At 33.8% G+C, this 20,015-nt stretch overlaps 1 protein-coding gene across 1 annotated transcript; it reads right to left on the minus strand.

The window, feature by feature from the left end:
- Positions 1–11,807: 11,807 nt before the first annotated feature.
- Positions 11,808–17,538, minus strand: LOC116021117 (sucrose transport protein-like). Its single transcript, XM_031261727.1, has 5 exons — positions 17,149–17,538; positions 13,407–14,174; positions 12,581–12,633; positions 12,356–12,399; positions 11,808–11,945 (listed from the first exon to the last, which is right to left on the minus strand). The coding sequence occupies exons 1-5, from the start codon at positions 17,536–17,538 to the stop codon at positions 11,914–11,916; spliced, it is 1,287 nt and encodes a 428-aa protein (XP_031117587.1). The 3' UTR covers positions 11,808–11,913.
- Positions 17,539–20,015: the final 2,477 nt, after the last annotated feature.

Below are 20,015 nucleotides of genomic sequence, written 5' to 3' on the forward strand. Positions count from 1 at the left end.
AAAACTGTTTTGAACTATTTGATGTGTACAATGAAGTCATGAATCAATTTGAAGTTTCTCTCAAAGTTCTACGCAGTGACAATGCCAGAGAATATTTCTCTGACTCTTTTACTTCTTTCTTTTCCGCACATGGAATACTTCATGAATCTTCATGTGCTAGGACCCCTCAACAAAATGGAGTTGCTGAACGGAAGATACATCATCTTGTTGACACAACCCGCACTTTGCTCATTCATCACAAGGTTCCTAAAAGTTTTTGGGGAGATGCTATACTTCACTCTTGTCACCTCATAAATCGAATGTCATCTTCTGTGTTACAAGGGAAAATTCCTCTTAATCTTTTACTCCCACAGGAACCCCTCTACAAGCTTCCATTACGAGTTTTTGGGTGTACCTGCTTCGTCCATGACTCCACCCCAGGACGAGACAAGCTTGATGCCAAGGCCATAAAATGTGTGTTCATTGGGTACTCTAGCCTCCAAAAAGGTTTTAGGTGTTATTGTCCTAAAACGCATCGTTTCTATACTTCCTTAGATGTCACATTTTTTGAAACTACACCCTTTTTCTCCTCCACTTCAGTCGATGAATCTGACTTTTTAGGGGAACCACTTGAAGCCACATAAATTCTTTCTGTTCCTACTTTCATAGAGCCTGTGTCTCTTAATGTAGCTGAAACAACTACACCAATGTCAACCATTCAAGAAAGACGGAACTCACCTTTCTTGTACACCTACCAGCGGCGGAATCGTCAAGGTTCTCAAGAGGATGAATGCTTGGTTGATTCATGTCCCACATCACCGTTGCCCACTGATACGGCCCAAAATACCATAACAGATTCTCCCATTGCCAGTCGAGTAGGTAACAGATCTACTCAAAATCCTTATCCTATCTATAATTTCCTTTCACATAAACGTTTGTCTCCATCATATTGTGCCTTCATTACTAGTTTGTCAACTGTTTTTGTTCCAAACAATGTCAATGAGGCATTGACTCATCCAGGGTGGACTCAGGCAATGGTTGATGAAATGGAAGCACTCCATTCTTCTGGAACTTGGGAGTTAGTACCTTTACCTCCAGGTAAAACTGTGGTTGGTTATAGATGGGTATATAATGTGAAAGTCGGTCCAGATGGACAAATTGATAAGCTTAAAGCTCGACTTGTTGCTAAAGGATACACACAAGATTTTGGCATTGATTACACGGACACCTTCTCACCGGTAGCCAAGATTACTTCTATCCGCTTCTTATTCTCAATTGCAGCCAATCGTCATTGGCCATTGTATCAGTTAGATATAAAGAATGCATTCTTACATGGTGATTTGAATGAGGATTGAGGAAGTATATATGGAGCAGCCCCCTGGATTTGTGGCTAAGACATGAGCTAATCTTGTTTGTCATCTTAAACGCTTTCTCTATGGGTTGAAGCAACCTCCACGTGCCTGGTTTGGGAGATTTAGAGATGTTTTCCAACGATTTGGCATGATTCAAAGCAAAGTCGATCACTCTGTCTTCTATAAACACACACTTGGACAAAGTATATATCTTGTTGTTTATGTTGATGATATTGTCATTACAGGGAATGACAGTGAAGGAATAAATCAGCATAAGAAACATCTGTTTCAACATTTTGAGACAAAAGATCTTGGAAAATTGAAGTATTTTCTTGGAATTGAAGTTGCTCAATCCGNGCAAGGTATCTATGTGTCTCAACGGAAATACGTTTTGGATATTCTTGAAGAAACATGAATGACAAGTTGCAAACCAGTTGACACACCTATGGATCCAAATGTCAAATTTCTTCCAAGACAGGGGGAGCTCTTATCCGATCCAAGCAAGTATTGGAGATTAGTTGGTAAGCTACTGTACTTGACTATCACTCGGCCAGATATCTCTTTTGCTGTAAGTGTAGTTAGCCAATTTTTGCAAGAGCCATGTCAAAATCATTGGGATGCAACCATCAGAATATTGAGGTATGTGAAAAGGTCTCCAGGTACAGGATTGCTCTACAAAGATCATGGACACACAGAAATTATTGGCTTTACAGATGTAGATTGGGCTAGATGCCCTTGGGATAAGAGATCAACATCAGGATATTGTATTCTATTTGGAGGTAACCTTGTTTCTTGGAAAAGTAAGAAACAAGCAGAAGCAGAATACCGAGCAATGGCACTTGGAATATGTGAGCTAATTTGGGTTAAACAACTTCTTATAGAACTCAAATTCTATAAGCCCAGTCCCATGAAATTAATTTGTGATAATCATGCAGCACTGCACATTGCATCTAATCCTGTCTTTCATGAAAAACCAAACATATTGAGGTTGATTGTCACTTTATACGAGAGAAAGTTGCATCTGGAGATATTGTTACCACTTTTGTTGGATCAAATGATCAACTTGCTGATGTTCTCACAAAATCTCTCCGTGGACCTAGGATTGAGTTCATTTCTAGCAAGCTAGGAGCATTTGATTTATATGCTTCAGCTTGAGGGGGAGTGTTGAAATTATTATATTAGTGTGTTAGGCAGTGCTGCAATATTAGTGTGTTAGGCAGTGCTGCAATATTAGTGTTTTAGGCAGTGCTGCAATGTGTGTTAGGCAGTGCAACATTTGTTAGTCAGCAGCATGTTAGGCAACTGCTTTGTTTGGTTTGTTAGGCAGCACTGCACTAGTAATTTCAGACTTTTAGTGGCTAAATTACCTTCACTCATGTGTATATATATAGATGTATCAGTTAGTGTTTAATACAACAGTTTAAGCATTTTTCTCCCTTCAATTTCTTAACAAGTACAACTTTGCCCTTGCTTTTCACGTTGCAAACGAAGGAAATTAACAGAAGGACTACATTTGGTTACTTTTTGAAACTCGGGGGGCCATAGATGGTCAGTTTTAAAGTTTAGGACCATAGGTGACAAAGTCTCAATACTCGGGAGACCTCATGTGGTATTAACTCTTAAATAATATTAAGAAAATTGAATATTACACATTATTAAAAATTTAATGGAAAACAACATATTAATATTTTCAAACCATTTGGAGTGCTAGCTCTAGAAGCAGCAACTTACACTTGACCATGAATAAAAACAAGTTTCTTTAAAAATATTCTTCTCTGTGAAATTTGAAATGTAGTCTTGGATCCGATGGTGTCATGGTTATATGGGGCATTAAAACTTTATTTCTTGCATTGCTATTAGACATTATCTTTGTTTCAATGACATGATCTGCTAGTTTAGTGATAACTAATCTCGTGACATTGCATAAACCAAGTGGTTTATGTTCCTCAACAATATTACAGGTGACCCAACCTTCAACGTCAAGGAATGATTTGGGATACCTACGCCTTTATACCATTTAGGAACTTTAGAGTGTGCACATCATCAAGTAACCCACTGTTTGAGTCTGATTTGCAAACACTGTCACAACTGAAGTAGGTTCTGCATGTAGCAATATGCAATTCACTCATATACTCATTAATGGAGTTAACCACATCAAGTGTTGGGCTAATATAGCTCAACCTTCAAAAAAAGCTAGTGGTGTGTGTTAACGATTTTGAGTACTCATCTTTGTAGAAATGACTCCACCCATGTCACATATCATTGTCTTATTTAATGTGCGACCTTTTTACAAAATAAGTCAAAACAATTTAACACAAATGATAATTTATTAGTCACAATGTACGACCTTTATATCTGGCCCATGCTTTTGAAAGTAAGTCCAAGCAAGATGCCTTTGATTTATTTCACTTCACTAGCTATGGTGGGTAGCTTCACTTATTCTGAGGTGCTGACAAAAAAAAAAACGAGTTAATTCCAGCAATGGTCCCCCGACTATGTTGATTTTCCAAAATTGGTCCTTGTCTTTTAATTTGGACGAAAAAGACACTTGACTATTGATTTTGTTCAGGCATTGGTCCTTCCGTCTACTATTAGTTAACTTGGCATTATGTATGGGGGTAAAACAGTCTTTTTAGTCTACTATCTTCTCCCAACCTTCCTTTCACCTCCACCACTCACCACCACCGTCACTGCCGCTGCCTCAACCTCTACCTCACCATTTTCTCACTCATTCCTCCAAATGGCATCTCTCTCTGTTAAGTTCTTAGCACTTTTGTTGCAGATTCATCCCGCCAATAAGCTTCCCAAGACTACTAGACTCCACGCCACCCTGCCACAGACGATGGCGGCGTTACCGCCATCCGAGATTAACGCCGCAAGGCTCGAGCCTAGAGTGGAGGTAAGAGATGGGTACTTCGTACTAGACTTGGTTCTTCATGTTAAAAACGGAAAAGAAAAGAAACATGACCACCGTCACTGCCGCTGTTAAAGGACAGTAGATGATGTTGATTGTTTTAGTGGTGAGGTGTGGATGAGTGGTATGGAATGGAATGAATAGTGATGTTAAAACAAAGAGTCTTGAACTCTCCGAGTGTCGTGTCTCTCGTGGATGGCAAATTGGAGAGTGAAGGCTTCCTATCTTTGAAGTTTTAGACAACACAAGAGTAGGGAGTATAGAGTGTAGTGAAACATGATAATGAGAGTGCAAGGTTGGGTGAGTTTTTAAGAGATAAATGAAAGGTAAAGGCGGATGGGGGCTAGAATGTCATGAAGATTGGTTCAAAGCATACGAGAGAGATTTGATTTCCCTTGAGACATGATTGAAGGAGCTTGGAACACTGTCCTGAGTGGCGTCATACTCAAGCTCCCAATCCTCAGTTGGTTGGGGAATATTATCGAACACTTTGCCTACAAGTTTTCTCCGGATCTCATCTTCTCAGATTGAGAGCAGGAGATGTGAGTAGTGGGCTCCCATCCCTTTGCGATATCTCGCTAAATGGATGATCCTAGATCTTTGAAGAGATCAGGGTCCTCGATCCAACAAGTTCATCCAAAACATACACACAATTTCAATAATCCCAAAGAAATCACAACTCATTCAACAATTTTAGATCATGAACACAAAATCTCCATCCTTCCTAGCCCCTATCCTAAGGTCTAGCCCTTCATAGGCTTCAATAACATCATATCATTCAAATAGCAAAACATATTTACAAGATCAAAGCAAAAAGCAAATATCTTTAGGAAAAATGAAAGTGCAAGAAAGAATTCCAAAGAGAAATCAAATAACAATGAAAGAGTTTACCCAAAAGGATTCCCAAGCTATGGAGATCCAAGTTTCTCTTCTCCAAGGCGTTCTTCCTCAACTCCCTAATCCTATCTAACCCTAATCTAAATTGAGAAGTGAAAAATTGACAAAAGGGTTCTCTCCTCCCAACTGAAATGTCCCTTTTATACTAAAATATCGCGTAGGATTCTGGTGTCGGTCCACGCTAATCACACGCGTGTGGGCAAGCGTGGATGCATTCTGGAACTAGTCCATGCACGCCCACACGCGTGGTGGGGGTCGTGGACGGGAGTTTCTCCGTTTGCGTCTCCTTTGTTGTTTTTGGCTTGGTCTTTGCATGTCCCTAGTTTGGATTTGTTCATCTCTTCATTGTTCACGCTTTCCTTGGTTGATTTAAGTCTTTGATCCTATGGAAATCTTTCAAAACATACAATGCAAAGCTCTTTTGTAATTGTTAGCAAAATAAAACAAAAGCACATAGATTGCATCTTTCGAACCTTTATTTTGGCAAAAATTCTAACTTAATTAATTCTAAATAGCTAGGTACTTTTGGCGTCTATCAGTAGACCACCGTCACTGCCGCTATTAAAGGGTAGTAGACCATCGTCACTGCCGTTGTTTTACCACCAAAATGAAAAGCTTATTGGCAGGATGAAGTACCCATTGTTAAAAACGGAAAAGAAAAGAAACACGAAATTATTACTGCTTTCTCAGTGAACATGTAGAATCATTGTCAATGGAAGAATTATGGTGCTGAATTGGTGGATGGAATCATCAACCATGTTTTCAGTACATAATGGAGAGGAAAGTGGGTTTTCTTTTCTTATCTTTTATTTTTTTCTATATATAGAGATGAATGAGAATAGAATAGATACGGGTATGAGGGTAGGGGTGTAAGGTGTTATAAAGGGTTTGGTGTTTGGCATGACTACTTGAGAGCTGGCACGGCATTGTTAGGTATAGACTATAGACTATAGACATAGTTGGTCAAAATGAGAAAACTGGGAATTTTTCTTATTGGAGACTACTCGACGCTTGGGTTCCTGCAGATGATATATTTCCAGTATGTAAAGCCATTATGGAAGCTTTCCGGGATCTGGGCGTCTGAGGGCAGTAGACTAAATGGTGCGTGAAGTCTAGTAGCTTTCTGACGTCTGCGGCGGGGTGGCGTGGAGTCTAGTAGTCTTGGGTCTGCAACGAAAGTGCTAAGAACTTAACGGAGAGAGATGCTATTTGGAGGAATGAGTGAGAAAATGGTGAGGTGGTGGTTGAGGCAGCGGCAGTGACGGTGGTGGTGAGTGGTGGAGGTGAAAGGAAGGTTGGGAGAAGACAGTAGACTAAAAAGACTGTTTTACCCTCATACATAATGCCAAGTTAACTGATGATAGACGGAAGGACCAATGCCGGAACAAAATCAATAGTCAAGTGTCTTTTTCGTCCAAATTAAAAGACAAGGATCAATTTTGAAAAATCAACATAGTCGGGGGACCATTGCCGTAATTAACTCAGAAAAAAAACTTTGTAACGAGTTAACGTGATATAATAAATTAATCGGTTACATGTAGGCTTGAGCACAATTCGGATTCGACTCTAAGTGTATATTGAAATTAAACGAAAAAATGGCATATTTGCTTTGGGTTCAAATTGTTTGGGCTAGGTGATGTTCGGGTTTGGGTTGCTAAACTCGAAATGTTATGAACTTGTTAAAATGTAAAAATTTGACAAAAAAATATGATTATATTTAAGGAATTATATACGAAATCTAAAATAATATTTAAACAAGTACAAACCAAAATTCTTGTCAAGTTTACAAGTTGTAATATTACAAATTACAACAATTTACTAATATATATATATATATATATATATATATATATATATATATATATATAAATTAATAATAATAATAATAAGTTAATTACAAATTTACAATTTACAAACATAATTACTTCATCCACTTACAAGTTACTCCCTCTGTGTCATTTTACCTGTCCTATTTACTATTCATTGGTCAAACTAACTCTTCTTTCTTTGCTTATTTTCTTTAGTAATTTTTTATTATTTTTAAATTTAATTTTTTGTGTTTAATAGTACTTTTAATGTAGTTTCTAAATATATAAATTTTATATATTAATGTTAAACTTAATAATATGAAAATTTGGATTAAAAATTACTTCAGTCAAGCCTCGTTAAACGAACCAGACAACCATTTTGAGACGGAGGTAGTACAATTTACAAATTATAAAAGTTATAAACTTGTAAGAATTTTTTGCATATTTAGTCCCACGACTATTGTGATACTTGCAGAATTGGTCTACGACTTTCAAACTTTGCAATTTTGGTCCATGACTATTGTTTTTGTTGCAAAAATGGTCCTTTTCCAGTCACCATCTCGCCGGAAAAAAAATTCGATATATTTTTCGTCAATTTTTTGCTGGAAAAAAATTACCCTTTCAAGTAGTATTAAAATGGACATTTACATTGTTGAAAAAAAATTCATCTTTCTAGCGGGAAAACATCGATTATGCCGGAAAAACATATATTCTTATTTTGGTAAATTAATTAAAGTTAAAACTCGATTTAAAAACATTAAAGTTAAAACTAATTCATTTTTTTACTTAGTAAAATTATGTACAAATTCAAATTTTGTTGGTACTTTTTTAGTTTAAATTTAATCTTAATAATATTATTTTTGTTGATCATGAATTTATACTAATAATTTTGAATTTGTACTTAATTGGCTAAAAAGTAAAAATAATTAAAGTTTTACCTTTAATTAGTTTAATTAGTTTTTTTTTATAGTTAAAATAGTCAATCACATATACATTTCAAATAGCTTAAATAGCTCCAAAGTCCAAATAGCTCACTGCCATAATGCTCCAAATTTCAAATAGCTCACTGCCAAAATAAGAATATATGCTTTTCCAGTATAATCGATGTTTCCCTGCTTGAAAGATTAATTTTTTTTCAACAATGTAAATGTCCATTTTAATACTACTTGAAAGGGGAATTTTTTTCAACGAAAAATAATTTTTTTCCCGGCGAAAACTTGCCGGAAAATACGCCGGATTTATTTTCCGGCGAGATGTTGACTGGAAAAGGACCATTTTTGCAACAAAAACAATAGTTGTGGACCAAATTTGCAAAGTTTAAAAGTCGTGGACCAATTCTGCAAGTACCACAATAGTTGTGGGACTAAAAATACAAAAAATTCAACTTGTAACATTAAAATTTACTATTCACATCAAAACAGCCAAACAGGGAGCCATTGTTTCAACTTCTGAAGGAGTAATCAATCAAAAGACTGTGCACAAGTTCACAATCACAAATTTGAGTTAAATTAAATGCCTACAATTCCACAAGGCCACAACTATAATATGGTTTAGAAATTGTACTTGAAATAGTAGCAGTCAAGGTCATATTTGACCTTGCTATTAAGCAAATCCAGCAATAAAGTTGTTAGGTTTAAAAGCCTGTTAAAAAAAACACACACAACAACAACAACAACTTACAATCCCATCTTTGAGTTAAAATGCACACAACTCTAAAAATGGTTTAGAACTTATGCTTGAGATAGTAGTAGCCAAGGCCATGTTGACCCCGCAATTAAGCAAATCCAGAAATAAAGTTCTTATATATATTCAAAAGCCTAAACAAAAGAAAAAACAAACAAACAAACTTACAATAAAAATCTTTGAGTTAAATAAAATGCCCACAACTCGAAAAATGGTTTCGAACTTGTACCTAAAATAGTGGGGCAGTCAATGCCATGTTTGACCCTGTAATTAAGCAAATCCAGTAATAATATTGTTATGTTCAAAAGCCTGTGCAAAAAAAAAAAAAAAAAAAAACTTACAATCATATCTTTGAGTTAAATCAATGCCCACAGCTCTAAAAATAGTTTAGAATTTGTAACTGAAATAGTAGTAGTCAAGGCCATGAAAAGAACTAGAACATCCCTTACCATTTCAATTAAGGTTGGAAATCTTGATTGATTAAACTTAAAGTTTGCCATTAAGTAGGCTTGTTTTTTTTTTTTTTTTTTTTTTTACTTTTTTTTTTTCAANCACAGCTCTAAAAATAGTTTAGAATTTGTAACTGAAATAGTAGTAGTCAAGGCCATGAAAAGAACTAGAACATCCCTTACCATTTCAATTAAGGTTGGAAATCTTGATTGATTAAACTTAAAGTTTGCCATTAAGTAGGCTTTTTTTTTTTTTTTTTTTTTTTTTTACTTTTATTTTTTCAATTGCACTTTTTTAGATTTTGCAGTAGACTTATGTATCGGTAACAATTTTATTTTATTATCAAGAAGAAAAAAGGAGAATTTTGAGTGGTTAATAACATTATTTTTAATATCATTTAAACATATTTGTTGATGGAGGACCAAAAACAGTTCACAAAATAATAATAGGACCAACGGGAATGTTTTGAAAAAAAAGGACTAAATGTGAAATAAAACATAAAAATCTAGAACCAAAAAAGAAAAAGATAAAATACTTAACACTTAGAACTGAATAGATCAGACCAAACTGTCATTATATTTAACGTCGTTTAAACGATTTTGTTGACAGAAGATAAAAAATAATCATGTCACAATAATATTAGGACCAAAGTAAATTGTTTTAAAAAATAAAAGTACTAAAAGTGAACTGACACCTGTAAATTTAGACAAATTAGAATTAACTCTTGGTTACTCCTTTTGCATTGGAAATAGCAAATTCCAAGACACCCTATGATATTAACTATTATCACATGCATCAGGGACAACTAAATTTTTATAATGTTAAAAAATATCTTTATATATTTTATTGATTTAGATCTATACATATACATAATATTTATTTATATATAAAATATAAATATTAAATTAATATAAAATAAATAATGCATGTATATTTACTATACTAATAAGAGCCAAAGAGAGTTAGGCCTAAAATGGGTAGAAAAAATGGCGGTCAAATTATTTAATCAAATGGATGGCTCAGATGGTTTAGATTTATATTTTCACTTGAGATTTTCTAATTTATCCTTAATTATATGATTATCGGTTAAATATTTTCTTTTCCGTTAAATTTTCCGTTAACTTTTAACTTACCCATTAATTTCTATAAATAAGGTCTTAGGTTCGAACCTCATCCCAATCAAAATTGGCATAATTATTAAACATATACTACGAATATGTTAGAGTATATTATTCAAAAGTAAGTACCACACTCTATTACTCTTATTAAATTAAATAATAAAATAGTAGTTTTTTCAAAAAAAAAAAAATAGTAGTTACAACAAAAAAATAATGCATATGCATTTATTTAATTTAATTTGTAATTCAATGTCTACAATGCCTTTATTCAAAAACAAATATTCATTTTCAAAAAAATTTTAAAAAAGATATAATTTCATTAGTTATATTGTCTATATTTTCTACAATGCAAAGATCCCCTACCTTCAAATTTATTAATTAATTATATTCGATCACTACATTGTTCATTGTTTTCTTTTTACACTATTTTGTAATTAAATATCAAAGTTATAATAACAAATAATGTTATATATTTATTTACCAATTATTATATTAATAACATGGAAAACAATTAAAAAGTAATTTGAAACCAATCATATTAACGGGATGATTTTTTTATAAAGAAAACATTCAAATCTTCTCAAAAAAAAAAAAGCATTCAAATAACACAATAAATTGATTTAAAACTCATTATTAAAAATGTCAATGTTGAGAAATAGAATATTGTGACACACTTGATGTATTTAAAATATGCTAAGACTACAACATTGTTGGAATCAATCTTTCAAATTTAAAAAAAGAAGAAATTTTAAAAATAACTACTATTGCAGCATTCATTAATCTTGTATGTAAAATACTTATATTGTGCATTCTTTAAATATATTAGAACTAATATAAATTTATAATTCATTCATTTTCTACAATCAACTTGCTATTTGGATTATTAAAGACAAAATCAATATCGATCTTGACAATAAAAATAATTGGTATATAGGATTGAGAATTATCTCATTCGCGCAATGCGCGTGAAAAACTAGTTATGCTTTATATACTTAGTAGGCGGGGGCCATAAAATTCCTCAACATTTTAAATCAAATTATTTTGAGAAAAATGTGCAAATAGACCATTGAACTATATGGAAAATAACATATAAACTGTTGAACTAAAAAAAAAACTTCCAAATTAATCAACGAATGAACTCAAAAAAAGTTGCAATTATTTTAGCATTTATTAATCATACGTTAGTTAAATATATTAATCTACATGTCCAATCAAAGTGAACAATATATTTTTGGAATGGAGGGAATAAATAATTTCTTTACTCCATATTAAATATAAACATTTCAAAGTGAAGTTTTATATTATTTATAAAATAAATAAATAAATAAAAATAAAAGTATACAGTCTTTTCTCTTAATTTAAATACTTTTTGACTTGTTGACATTACTCATTAAGCATAAGCACAATGCAGTTCTAAAGCGCAATAACAATATACTCAATATATATAATTAAACCTAAAAAAAAATAAAAAAATAAAAAAAAACTAACTTATACTTTCTTAATATATATAATATACTCATTATTCCTTCTTTTTTTTTTTTCTTCAAAATCCGCAGATAATTCAATTCCATTAATGGGAAAAAGCAAGTGTGGCTCCTGGCTTGGCATCAGGTGGAGGAGATGGAAGTACTGTGATAGCCATAACTCCACTTATTGCTGCTGCTATTGCTCCAAAAACAAATGCTGGCAAATTACCACCTCCAAACAATGCATCAAGAGGTCCCCCACCAAAAGACAAAATCATCTGTTTCACATTTTTTTTTTGGACAAAATAACACGAATTAAACACGTCTTAACTAAAATGTTTGTCTTACCAAAGACTTGTAATCAGACAGCATAATTGTGGCTCTCCTAAATGGGAGGTTAAAGTTTGAACCCCAGTACGGCAATGACTCTTTGTGCTAGCTTGAGAAAATATGTATGAAGAGATACTACATTGTAACAAAGTCAATAGTACTAAAAAAAATCTGTCTGAACTTGAAAGTTCTGTTTTAACTCGATCATGATCAAGGATCCTATTATAAAAACTTTTGTCAATTACTAAGGCTGGGCTTTGAGATCATTCACACTGAATTAATTAAAATGCATAATAAATTCATAAACCCTAAATAAAATATCAAAATATAATTTTGTAATAGCCAAAAACATAGGTACCTGAGGTATGCAAATTGAAATGTTGAGAACTCCTAAGGACAAACCTGCAGATTAATTATATGGCATAACAGTCAATTCAAGACAATAACTCGTACCATACTTACACTATGAAGATATTTTAAGACTACTACGAAATACTTATTAAAATTCATATAAAAAAATTATTAAATAAAATAACAAACAATAAAAAGAAATTAAAGTGTGTGTAATTCGCGATTTACGTACCTTGGCCTGCACCATAAGTACTGGAGAAGATGGATGCGAGAGCGAAGGGAATGCTGAAAGTGGCCTAATTAACATGCATCCATACACACACATATAAAATTTTAATTATTTGGTTTTCAGAGATAGATTTTTGTTTTTGAAAGCTTATCTCAACGATTATATATATGGACACAACATCTACATGTATAATGGGGTTTAGGTATGGTTTAATTTGATGCAAAATTACACCTTCTTTTCCAAATAGTAAATTTAGACTTGGTTAATCTTACCACTCCTTATCTCATAAGGACTACATTATGCTTACTCAATCATTATTGCATGGACTATGGTCCACACTGTGTGGACCATAAATAAAAAAAAAGTACATTTTTAATATACTAAAAGTACATTATTTTTGTACATAAAGTATATTATTTTAGGGTACATTATTTAATTACTAAAAGTACATTATTTTATATATACTATGAAATAATGTACCTTCAATACAAAAATAATGTATTTTTAGTATAATAAAAATGTACTTATGACCCAAATAGGACCATGGTCCACACAATAATTAACCCACACCTGGGATTTTGTTTACTTCCCAATTTTAACCACAGAGAATTCTTTTGGTGACAGGACAAATATAATCCTTCATCACTAGAGGGTATGCACAAGGTAAATCCCTACAGATGATAAGCAGAATAAATTAATTTAAGTTGGTTATAATTGATCAGCTCAAACTAACATGCTCTAGTTGGGATTTAAATTTGTAACTTTGTGGTTATCAAATTAACAGGAATTGCAATCCAATTTGTAACATATAAAAGAGGTGAGGACTTACCGCAAGAGGAATTCCGAGAACACAAAAGAGCATCAAAGCTCCGGCTCTGACGCCGGCGTTCGGCGGCAGCGCATTGCCGTGCACGTCGTACTGCCGCGTTTTGGCCGCAATCTTCGTCACCAAAACGGTGAAGGCCAACCCGGCGGCGAGGATAAAGTTAACCCCGCCCCAAATCACCTTGGCCCCAACAAGGCGCCGCCCAAAATACTCCATCAATAACGACACCGCCCCCAAAGCAACCGACTGAAACAACAGCCCCCTAGCGCCGGCCTGAACCCCGTGGTCATACAAGTCCCCATCGCCGACCTTCCCGCCGTACACCTCCTTAGCCATCCAATCAGTATTGTACAGATTGAAAGGGAACCACGCGAGCCAGTTGACGAAGGTGACCGCCAGGAGAATCCACATCGGCCTCTTGAACTCCCTCAGGGCGCTCAAGAGTTGCCCGCAGGCCGCCGCCGGCGCTTCCGCCCCCGCCGGATTCTTCTCTGCCGGCGCCGGAGTTTCGCCGACGAGGGATAAGGCTAGAGTTGTCACGGAGAGGAGGATGATTGCGGAGATGATGAAACAGGACTTTAGGTTGGCGCAGTAGATGTCGCAGACTGGAGTCTTGGAGAAGGAGAAGTGTTTGTATAGGTCGGCGTAGGAGCCGGCGGAGTAGCCCAGAACGTTTCCGACGGCCATGAAGAAGGAGAAGAAGGCGTTCGCACTTCTCATTTTGCTCGCGCTCCCACCCGAGAGATCAGCCAAGAACGCTCTGCATGGGCCCTGCAGGATGGGGAAATCAAATTCAAAATAATTAAGAACAAAAATAACAGCCAAGCACATTGTGTTCAGATAGGATGTAGTGACTCTCCCATATGAAAAGTCATGAGATCGAGGCAAACAAGTTGAGAAAAGTATAGATGAACAAATATTACAATGTAATAGGAGGAGATTGCTACCCAATGGACATGCTCAAGTAAACTCCTATGACCCTAAAGGAGATTGTTCATGGCTAATCAACTCAAACTGAGAAGACTAATAGGTTGCTCTTAAGAGTTAAATTTGTAATCTTGTAGTTACCAAGTCAACAATTTGACAAACTTGGTTGGGTTGTCCCATATCAAAATATTTTTGTAAATATAATGAAGTTTTTTTTTTTTTGAAAAGAAAATATAATGAAGTTTTTATTGCATCATTAATGAAAGATATGCATTATTTTACTAAATTAAAAGATATGTTTCGTCTTTTTGGAAAAATTTGCATTGTTATTGAAAGATATGTTTCATTTGAACTAAAAGATTAAATTTATATGTTCACCAACAATATTCTATAATTACATGAAGTAACGTAAAAGCAGTTTCACTAAGCTTTTCAGTTTCAATAGCATGTTTGACTTTGATGTAATGTTACACATTTCTTAAGTCTAGACAAAAATCAAACTCATTACCCACACAGAAAAGTTAATTAGTTCATGAGTATATAATAGATTGTTGGTAAGAATCAAATTCCTTCTATCCAAGATCAAACTTCCCACCTCATGAATCTTAAGTTCCTTTTAATATATTTCCAGTTAAAATAAAATAGGAAAATGCATTAAATTGATACGAAATGGGGTTGGGATTAAAACAAATTAAAAATTGGAGATAAGAGTTAAAATAGGTTATAATCTTTACAAATGTAAACATACAATCAATTAAGTTGCATTCAAAATGCTGACATCACAAATATTCCATTACAAATACATTTTCCCTTGCTCACAGTACGTGTAGCTAGATTAGTATTTGTTTTGAATTTTTGATTGATTAGTATTCACATTTCGTCCTTGTTACCATTTCGGGTGGTAATAAGATCAAATTTAATGGTAGGTATTGATTTTTTGGATTGAAAAAGATCGAGAAAGTATAAAAGAAAATATTACCATGTAACAAATCATGTTTAAATTAAAAATAAATAAATAAAAAAGCTAATGTAACAAATCATGTTTAAATTGAAAATAAATAAATAAAAAAGCTAATAGCCCTAATGTAGACCTGGCAATTATCGACACGACCCGTTAACACGACACGAAACCGGACACGAAAATAACGGGTTAGTATTTAGCCTTAACATGTCCCGGGTCGTTAACGGGTTGACCCGTTAAGAACCCGTTATGTTTTCGTGTCTTAACAGGTCAACCCGTTAAACCTATTAAGAACCCGTTTAACCCATTAATATTATCGTGTTAACCCGTTTACACGAACCCGTTTATACAGACACGTTTAGAACCCGCTAAGAACCATTGTCATTTAGGTAAGAACCATTGTCTTTACAAAATATATCATGAACATGATTAAGAATGAATTTACTACATTAGGCCAAGATCATACACCAATTATTGATGTTCGACAATATGAAATTTGAATGTTTATTGTGTTCAATTTTATTCTAAAAACTAGTATGAACTTCTTTAATTGTGATTTTTGGATGTTATTTTATAATTTTATGAATGTTATAAATTGAATATTTTTTTAGTTTGTTTGATGGATTGGATTGTATGTTTTATTTCTTTTTTTATATAATTTAACTTTAAATTTTAGTTTTTAATATATCAATAGATTTAGCGGGTTTAAACGGGTTTCGTGTCATATCGTGTTGACACGATCCGAAACCCGTTAACAAAACGTGTCTATCGTGTCAACCCGTTTAACCCGTTAACAATTCGTGTTCGTGTACGTGTTACAATTTTGAACCCGTTAATCTTAACGTGTTGTGTTCGTGTTTAGCCTTATCGTGTTCGTGTCGTTATCGTGTCGACCCGTTAACGAACCCGTATACACGGGTTGCCAGGTCTACCCTAATGGCATTTCCAACCCTGCTCCTCCCATGCGTAAGTTTTCTACTCCAGATCATCATTAATATATATATACATCATGCACAATACCTTTTTAAATAAAGTGTTAAGTTATTGTGAAGAGAACAACTTTCTCTCCCTTTCAAATCATCAACTTTTTTTCTCCTTATATGAGGGAACATACTCTTCCCATTAAAGATTCCCTAAGAAAATTCTACGTACATCATGTCCATTCAACACATACATATATGTGCCAATACATCATGACCTCTGATCTATAGGTTTTCAAATCATCAACTTTTTTTTTAGTACTACTGACTCTGTTACAGAGAATGTAGTATCTATTCGTATCTACTTTCTCAACCTAATAAAGCACACCAAGGCTTGAACCCACTCCCATCATCCATGAAGCACACTAAGGCTCGAACCCACTCACATCATCCATGTGGGAGTGTTAACTGGGACACCGGATGTCACTAGACTACAAGATCTTTGGGGAAATTGCTAGAGAATATATATATAGTATTGTAATATGTATATGAACAAATTTTTAGTACATAACCAACAAAGGATTATAATAGTGGTTGACCTACACAAAAATTGGGCATGTAAAGTTTTAAAGGAGATTTAGTGCATAATTTCACAATTTAATTAGTTTTATTCATTTATACTTAGGTGATTCCAGATTGGCTGAACTAATCCTAAACTCAGAGGACCTCGCCCTTAAGTAAATCTCCAGTCGCGCAATCAACCCCACCCCAATCATTAGACCCTAGTCTTTATGTAGGCACAAAAATCCAACCCGCACCTTTTATCATTTGGGGTGTTTTTTGTATTTATGTTTCCAGTGGGATCCAGTCCCACACTACAGTAAACTCGGGCCTAATTAGTTTTATTATATGCATTAAAGGAAGAGGAATGTATTACCTGCAACGTATTGTTGGCGACGTCAAGGACCCAAAAGCCGACGACGAAAATAATGATAGCGCGGGGCTTGGAAGCCTTCCCAATTTGATCTCCAGCAGCGTGCCCTATATCCGCGGCAAAGCCAATTAGGAAAACGGCGATGATAACTAGGATTGCACCGGCGACAATGAACGGCCGACGGCGACCAAACCGACAAGTAGAGTTATCGCTGTAATACCCCACCAGTGGCTGAACAATCATGCCGGAGATTGGGCCGCACAGCCAAATAAACGACGCGAATTTGTGCGGAATTCCCAGCAATTGCACGTAAGGCGTTAGAAGTGAAAGCTGAAGAGCCCACCCGAATTGGACCCCCGCCGCGATCGCCGCCACCATCATAATCTTCCACATTGGCGCCGCCGCCTCCGCCTCCGCCGGAGCGCGTTGGATTTGGAAATGGGTGCCTTCTCTCATGGAAACGTTCTCCATTTCTTCTTCTTCTTCTCCTCTTCTTTTTCTGCTACTTCACCCTAACTGATATGAGTATAATATATAGATATATGGGGATTACGGATAATTATACCCAGTTTAGTATGTATGTAGTGCCTGCGTGTTTTCAAGTAAATGCTGAATTGTGGTTTAATTTAAATACTTCCCAAATGTATTTATTTACTAATAAAAATAAGATTTACTTCCTATTTTGTGATTATAGGGTTGATTTAATCTCAATTATTTATGGTGTAATTTTTTTAGATTATTACAATTCTCAAATATTATCCGCTTTCAAAAGAAATGCATATTATCATATCTACAAATTACTAGTATTTCTCTACATTCTAAAAATTTCAGTTCATTGCAAAATATAATATAATATAATACTAAAACTAACGTTTAACCTTGAATTAAAACTTTCAATTTACACATCATTGCTAATGTACGAATAGTTCAAATTAGCAAACTTAGTCCTTAAGTTGGTGTTTAAACTTTAAATAAAAATCAACAAAAAAAAAAAGAAGAAAAAATTCTATTTTAGTAAACACACTATGTTGCAATTAATTGAGAGAGTACATTTACTTTAGGTGTCTCAATTATACGATATTTTCATTTTTAGTCACCAATTTAATTTGTTTAATTTTTATTTCTAAATACTCAAATTACTGTTGCTTTGTAAAAACTTTATCAAATTCACGCTATTACATATTTACATTCAAAGCATTTTGAATATTATTTAGGACTAATAGTGAAACATTTTAGAAGTTGAAAAATAAAAGTAAACTAAATTAAACATTAAAAGTAAAAAATAATATTATAATAGGGAATAAAAATAAATAAATAAACTTCTAAAGTCAAAACCTATCCAACGGTTATATATATGGGCCAAAATTGGCATTCCCTTTATTTACTGTAATTACATTCTTATACCATTCATGTAATTACATATATACTGTACTTAATGCACCATTTATTGCTGATAAATCGCTATAATTAATGTCCTTATTGGGTTAAATATTCCTAGTATATCAATATGGATGACATGTAGCCATGTAGGATATATCTTAAAATATTAAATACAAACATATATACTAATAAAATTACTCTTTATGCTTCATTGTGTCCCTATGTATCACGAAAATGGAATATGAGAAATGGGAGAACATAAAACGAGACATGGAGAAATGAAAATTTAAAAAAATATATGAAACAAAACGCGGGGAAAATGAGAAAATATAAAATATATAGGAGTATATTTGTAAATATTTTTTCTAATATGCATAAATATTAATATTTCATAATTAAAAATATTACATTAATAAAAAAAGTGCTTCAAATCATTAATAAATAGTTAAATAACAAATACAGATTACAACAAAATCAATGTTAAAACAAATATAATGGACTTGTTAGGCAATAAGCCGGGACTTGTTTAACAATAAGCCGTTAGTGATTAGCAGATAGCGGAATGACTATCGGTTAGCGGTTTTGACAAATAATTTGTAAAAAGATATTTTGTAAAATTAAATATTTACCATTAACGATAACATGTAAAAAAAACATATTAAGACATTTATAGTATAATAATAATAATAATAATAATAATAATAATAATAATAATATGCTAAAGACCTTGTGGTCAAGCAGCATAGCTGTGACCCACCCAAGTGAGAGGTCAATGTTATTAAAGGTAAATATTTACGAAAATGCCACTGTGTCATTATTTTAAAATTGCATCTGATTCGTTGATCTGACATGTGGACGGCTGTGGAGCGTTCTCATTTCCTACTTGGGCGGTAGTTCGAACGGGAGTGCGCCCCTATATATATATATATATATATATATATATATATATATATATATATATATATATATATATATATATATATTCAAATGGGGCGGGGAGCTCCCATGCGGTCGTGCAGCCTAATTCGCGTATGTTTAAGTGCGTTATTATGATAATTTTACTATCTATGTTACGTGAATTGAAATGGTGCATTTTAGTACATCGTGTGGTGCGTTTGAATACATGCTGTGGTGCGTCTTATTACGTATGTTGGTGCATTAACTGTGTTGTGGAATGGTGTGTTTTAATCTATCTGCTGGTGCATTTTCATACGCAGAATGGTGTGTAACTATGTTGTGGAATGGTGTGTTTTAATACGTCCTCTAGTGAATTTTAATACGTAGAATGATGTGTATTTTAACACGTGTTTCTAATAGGTGTGTTTTGGAATGGTGTGTTTTAATCCGTCCTCTGGTGCATTTTAATACGTTGAATGGTGTGTATTTTAACACATGTTTTCTAATAAGTGTAATAGTGCATGTTTATAATCTGGGATGGGGATTTTCAATAAGTGGAATTGTGCATTTTAACACACATTGTGGTGCATTTT

This window comes from Ipomoea triloba, chromosome 5, assembly GCF_003576645.1.
Source record: "Ipomoea triloba cultivar NCNSP0323 chromosome 5, ASM357664v1".
NCBI lineage: Eukaryota > Viridiplantae > Streptophyta > Magnoliopsida > Solanales > Convolvulaceae > Ipomoea > Ipomoea triloba.